This window comes from Panicum virgatum, chromosome 8K (assembly GCF_016808335.1).
Source record: "Panicum virgatum strain AP13 chromosome 8K, P.virgatum_v5, whole genome shotgun sequence".
In the NCBI taxonomy this organism is placed as follows: Eukaryota; Viridiplantae; Streptophyta; class Magnoliopsida; order Poales; family Poaceae; genus Panicum; species Panicum virgatum.
In genome coordinates this window covers 49,224,632-49,230,817 of record NC_053143.1, presented here as the reverse complement: position 1 = coordinate 49,230,817, position 6,186 = coordinate 49,224,632, and the positions used below count along the sequence as shown (strand labels likewise).

At 49.8% G+C, this 6,186-nt stretch overlaps 1 protein-coding gene across 1 annotated transcript; it reads left to right on the top strand.

Moving 5' to 3' along the window:
* The first annotated feature begins 5,193 nt into the window (after positions 1-5,193).
* Positions 5,194-6,186, top strand: LOC120646381 (disease resistance protein Pik-2-like). The gene is made up of 2 exons (XM_039922967.1): positions 5,194-5,399; positions 5,480-6,186. Exon 2 carries the CDS (start codon positions 5,492-5,494, stop codon positions 6,146-6,148), a length of 657 nt encoding a protein of 218 aa, XP_039778901.1. The 5' UTR covers positions 5,194-5,399; positions 5,480-5,491; the 3' UTR covers positions 6,149-6,186.

Here is a 6,186-nt window from a genome sequence, read left to right as displayed (position 1 = left end):
ACCATACAACCAAGCCAAACCAGTGCGATCAAGGGTAACTGGTAAATGTAATCCTCCAAATTATTCCTGTCTAGCGAGCAAAAGAAGTACTCTAAGCAGGGCTAAGCATCTAGTCAGGTTAAATAATTAACTAACTAACTAGTGCCAAGAACAAGGATAACAAATCAAGGAAGGATAATGCACGCAGATAGGTACAAGAATGCAATACATACATACTATATAACCCAACATTACCCGGTGAGATAACTAACTAACTCAGATTAAATAGGAGTAAGGAATCATGCTTAGCTGCTTGCCTTGGCTAACTTCAGGCTCGACCGTGACCTGGACTCCGGGTTCAGGCTCAACGCACTCGGCGGGCTCCACGGGTTCGACCTCCGATGGTTCGGTCACTATAATGCATGAATACGATGCAAGAATTAAGAAATGAACATATACGGAAAGCATAAATCTCATTTTAAATTAAGCATGCAGAGGACATCACAAGGAACTCATGAAAATTGGATTTGCAGGAAAAGCATTTTCCTATAATTAATCAAAAATAGATTAATTTTCAACTACTCGAAACAAGGTAAATCAGAAAAGGCATGCAAACATATCCAAACACATCCAAGAAAATTATCATAGGTACTAGGCATGAACACAAAGCTGACAAAATTAGTTTCACCATTTTATCACTTTCCAGCCAAACGTTCTGCATTAAACCATTTTCAGATAGAATAAAAAGAAACACACTAAAACCCTAACAAACAGTAGTGAAACATACAAAACAACATTTTTCCCAAGTAGATCTCAGCGATACGAACCCAACAAAACAAGTTTCATATTTTTTCGAGGTCTATACGATTTTCTACGCATTTTTCAAGTTTGCAGACAAATAAAGCATCACAAATCCCTAGCAAAAATGCTAAACGCACCCCGCAGAGCCGGCCCAGAGGCCGACAAGCGGGGCCCACGGGCCAGTGACCCACCCGCCGGGTCAAGGCAAGGCACGCGCCTTGACCCGCGCGTGGGCGCGGCCACGGCGTCGCACGTCGCGCGGTGCGCGTGGCGACGGCGAGCGGCGGCGGCGAGTGGCGGCGGCGCGAGGCGGCACGATGAGGCGGGGCCGGAGCAGGCCGGGGAAGGCGCACACGGTGATGAGGAGGAGGCGCGGCGGCGAACGGCTGCTGTGGGCAGAGGGCGACGGCGGCGGCCCTGTGCGGTAAGGGAGGAGGCCGGGTTAGCGCCCAAATCGATGGAGGAGAGGGAGAAGAACGTGCCCCCGCAAGGAATTGACGAGGAGCTCACCGAGGGCGGCGAACCGTGGCGGCGACAGAGCTTCGGGGGCGGCAGCAATGGTGGGGTGGGGCTAGGGTTTGGGGGAAGAAGGGGCCGGCTTGGCGCGGATAAGAAGAGGGCGAGGGGGGCGGACTCGGCGCGGATAAGAACACACGCGGAACGAGGATCGCTGGTGCGTGGTGCGAGGATGGCCGGCGGCAGCGACGCGTGCGTGCCACGGCAGAGCAGAGAGATGGAGAAGGAGAGGAGGAGGCTGACGGGTGGGCCCGGTCAGGAAAATTTTATTTCTTTATTTTTTTCCTTTGGGCTATGACATTTCTCCTGTTATTCTAACATATCTTCTCCACTTTGTTTTCTTCTAACCTTCGGTTTGAGGTTGAGATGATGAATAACGAATCGGAGAAAAGATCTGAGGTAACGCCAATGATAGGTTAGTGGCACGTGACAAGTTCCTCTGCAGAGATTAAATTGCCTTGTGCACGCTTGGAACCTGGAGATCTTCCTAGCTGGCTAAATTTACTCCATTTTCTGAAGTAACGTAAAGTTGGCCTTGTTTGGTAACTTCCTAGAAAACACTAGAAAGTATTTTGACCGCTAATTACGGATGTCAAACAAAGACAGTTTACAAAACCAACTCCAGAACTCCTACTCTAGGAACCCTGAAGAATTTAACAAGGCCTTTGACCACGTGATTAGAGGATGTCTACTGTAGCATCAATGTAGCAAACCATGGATTAATTACTGTTATTAGATTCGTCGCGAAAAATTATACCCATCCGTGAAGAGGTTTTACAAATAGATTTAATTTAGGCCGCCATGCATGCACTAGAAGACCCGTTCTAGAATCTCTAGAACGGGAACCAAACACGGCCGTTGTTCCCAGTGGTTGACATCAATCACTACTACACAATTCTTTACGGAGGTGGGCGTTTTTGATTTTCGGAGCCGGGCAAACAAAACGCCTCCGAATGAAGGTCACTGTAAATAGAGCATTCACCGAGGTGGTTTGCTGCCCGCCTCCATAAATCAAATAAAAAAACAAAAAAAAAGATCCGGCCCGGCGAGCCCATCCACAAGCCCGCCGAGCCCATTGTGGTGCCGCCGCTCGCCGCCCACCGCAGCCGCCTCCGAGCGCCGCTGTGTCCGCCTCCACCCGCCGCCGCGTCCGCCTTTGCCCGCCGCCGTGTCCGCCTCTGCCCGCCGCCGTGTCTACCGCAGCCGCTACAGCCATAGACCACCGCCGCCGCCGCCTGGGCCCGAAGCCACAGCCATGGCCGGATCCGGCAGCACCGCCGCCGGATCCGGCCGCGCAGGCGCCCGCCGCCGTGTCCGCCTCCGCCCGCCGCCGCATCTGCTGCAGCCGCAGACCACCGCTACCGCCGCTCGGGCCCGAAGCCGCAGCCATAGCTGGATCCGCTCGGGAGGGTTAGGGTTTTTCTCTTTATATACTTGTTCTCAGAAACTGGGCTCATATGGGCTTGTTTGGGCTTGGTCTATTAACCGAAGCGGACCTTTATAATGTGCCCGCCTCCGAAAATAGGTCTATTAACTGAGGCGGTCAGTGGTTAATCGATTTTACGAGGCGGTTTTCTTAATCGCCTCGGTTAATAAGAAATGACCGCCTCGTTTAATGCCCGGTATTAACCGAGGCGGTTAGAAAACGTGCCCGCTTCTGAGGCAATTTTAAAGCGCTTCAGTAATTAAAATTTTATAGTAGTGAATCATGCTGTGCACGGAAAATGCAGCGCAATGTGTTGTCCACAGGAGGAGCCTGCAACTGCAGCCTTGGACAGAACGAAAAGCAATGTTATTCCACTGACAGAGTCGAGCCTAGATGTCATGCGAGGGTCTATACTATTGTAGAGCGAGTGTGCTCCTGTTGAGTGCAGTGATCTACTTCCACGAGGCTCGCGAAAGTGCAATCATTTGCATAGCTTTTATTATGCTGTATTTGGCCTGCCGTTTGCTCGTACTAATCTTCAGGAGTCTAGCTATGTTTGACGAAGAGGAACAAGAAGTATTTTTTGGATTATTGGCAGCTTGTGGCCTTGATCGTCATGTGTGCCAGTGAGACGTCGTCAGAGCATAGGTGCCGCTGCGCAACTTCGACGCCTGCTCTTTCGGTGTGCAACGAGAATATGCGATCACTGGATAGTAGCGATCCCTCAGCCCAAAGACCTGGACTCGTGCGTGGGCGTCTCTCTCTCCCTCCGAAAGAAATCGGGTGAGGGGAGGGGTAAATTAGACAACTTAAAATCTAAACCTAAAACTCCAACTAGTTTGCATAATATTTAAACTAAAATAAGCTATTTAAATATGCAACTACGGTTTAACTAGCGTGAAACCCTCACCCAAAGAGTTATGCAACCTATAGCCAATTCTAACTTGATGCTACTCTAAGAAAGTAAAGGCAAACAAGTTGCAAAAATAAAATGCAGAAACATAAAGAAGATGAGAGGAAGAAAACTCTTGCCAGAAGATTTGTTCCGTACTTCGGTTAGGCACAAAGTCGCTCCTACTCCATGTTGTTGAAGCACTCAATCGAGAGTATTGCTTCTCGGCCACCAAATCTCTTCCGGGCTTCTTCTTGACTCGCCACCAAGGCTTGCCAAGTCACCACGGTCATCTTGACCCTAGATTCCACTAAGGAGCTTCTCCACGAAGGATGGGGGTCTCCACGTTCCCCGCACAAAGTTGTCGACGCCGCTCCACACCAAGCCGGAGGGTCATAGACGTTGCCAGCGAGCCATCAAGACTCCAAGAGACCGGCACACCGAGTACACGTATTGGTTCACTCTAAAACCACAGCACAAGACAGCAAAACCTTGCTCTCTCACTCACTTAAGAGCTAACCTAGCACTAATACTCAAAGATGTGCTAAGGACTAAGGATTTGACCACTAAGCACTTGGGTTGGCTTGGAGGTGTTCTTCAATCTCTATGGGGTCTCTTTGAACACTAGCAAGCTGAAAATGGCCGGGGTGAGGCGCTGATATAGCCCACCAAGTCGAACTAGCCGTTTGTAGCCGTTATCCCTTTTTCTGCGTAGGGCATTAGAACTTCCAATGGGGTGTCGGAACTTCCGATGTGAGGGCGTCGGAACTCCGGTCAGACTGTGCCCTGATGTAGCCGTTGAGCCTTCTGACAACTGATGTGGCGACCATCGGAAGTTCTGATGCATTGATCCGATGGTCATCGGAACTTCCCGTGCTGAAAAAAGTTTGCGCCCTTGAAAAACATGCTTAGTCCGATGCTTGATGTTGAGGCCATCGGAACTTCCGGTGGTACTGAGTATTTTCAGCTGAGTCAACAGTGCACTGAAAATTAGCACCATGCTAAGGCGTCGGAACTTCCGATAATGGTGATCGGAAGTTCCGACAGCCACCAAAACTTCCGGTGCTGCAGAAACTTCTTGTTTCTTCCTTGCACTTGCCCAACTCATCGCAGCAGCCATTTTCACAGTGACTTGAGCGTCTCGACGGTGAATTGGACATCTCGACGGTGAATTGGACGTCTCGACGGTGAATTGGACATCTCGGATATGGTTTGGACTTCATCCATGGGACCTAAAAAATCTTACAAATACGATCTTGCAAACTTGTTAGTCCCATTGATTGCGTTGTCACTCGATCACCAAAATCACTCGAAATGGTCTAAATGGGGCCATATTCGTTACACTCTCTCAGTAGACGAAGCAGATGAGGCAGAATTCAGTGCCCTTGTTCGGTGAAACGTGCCATCGCGTTACAGTATCCGTGGGCCACGAACACGATTTCCACAGTCCACGGCTGCAGTACCAGCGAGCAATGACAAGAGCAAGCCCATCCAAAGAACAAGTGGACGCGAAACGTTTGAAGCAAGCCGTATGTATCCGACAGACCTTGACCTTGACCTCCTAGTCCTGGACAAAGCAGCGGGGCTCTTCCTCCTCTCATCTCCCATCTCCCACATCTACTACTGATAAACCTTCCCCCCTCATCCTACCGGGCTCTTCCTCCTCTTCCAAGGCAGAAGCGACATCTACGTACTCAATCACGCATCGACAAGTAGTGACTCGCCGATCTACAGGCAGCCTGATCCAGCGAGGAGCGAGGCTCTATTCGCGACCAGCATTGACCAGTGAGTCTCTCAGCTCGCTACTTCTTGTTCTTTACAGCTCTGCAAGGCAAAAATCTCAATCCTTGCACTCGTTTATTTAGGGGCAAAAAAACATGGAAATCGTGACGGGGGCACTGCCAAGCGTCATCGAGAAGCTCGCTGGTCTGGCGGCCGGCGAGTACAATCTGCAGAAAGGGCTGAAGGGGGAGATCAAGTTCCTGCAAGAAGAGCTTGAGAGCATGAAGGGTGCGCTGGAGGACATCTCAAGGACTCCGGCAGACCAGCTTCCCAATAATGACAAGATTTGGTCCAGGAATGTGAGGGAGTTTTCCTATGACATAGAGGATAGTATTGACACATTTATGGTGCAATGCAACGGCAAAAGGCTGGGCACACAGCATGGGCTCAAAAAGGTCATTGATAGGAGCCTCCACCTGTTGATGCAGCCAAAGGTTCGCCATAGGATTGCTAAAGAAGTCAGAGGGATCAAGAGTCGCGTCATGGAGGTGCACGAGCGGCGGCCCCGGTATGAGGTCAGCCATGGTGTTGATAAACCTGTTAGTGTTGACCTTCGTTTATTCACTCAGTACTACACCGAGGTGAAAGAGCTTGTTGGGATTGATGAGGCAAGGGATGAGTTCATCAATAATTGTTTGACAAAAGAGAATAACGTTCCCATGAAGCAAGGGAAGATAGTTTCAATAGTTGGATTTGGAGGCCTGGGAAAGACAACTCTTGCTAATGCAGTTCATAAAAAGATCAGATTATAATTTTTGTAATACAATTGTCCAAATCCCACTAACATATG

What these genes read in the sequence shown, in the direction of transcription:
- LOC120646381 (XM_039922967.1), top strand. Translation starts at nt 5,492, where the DNA reads ATGGAAATCGTGACGGGGGCACTGCCAAGCGTCATCGAGAAGCTCGCT.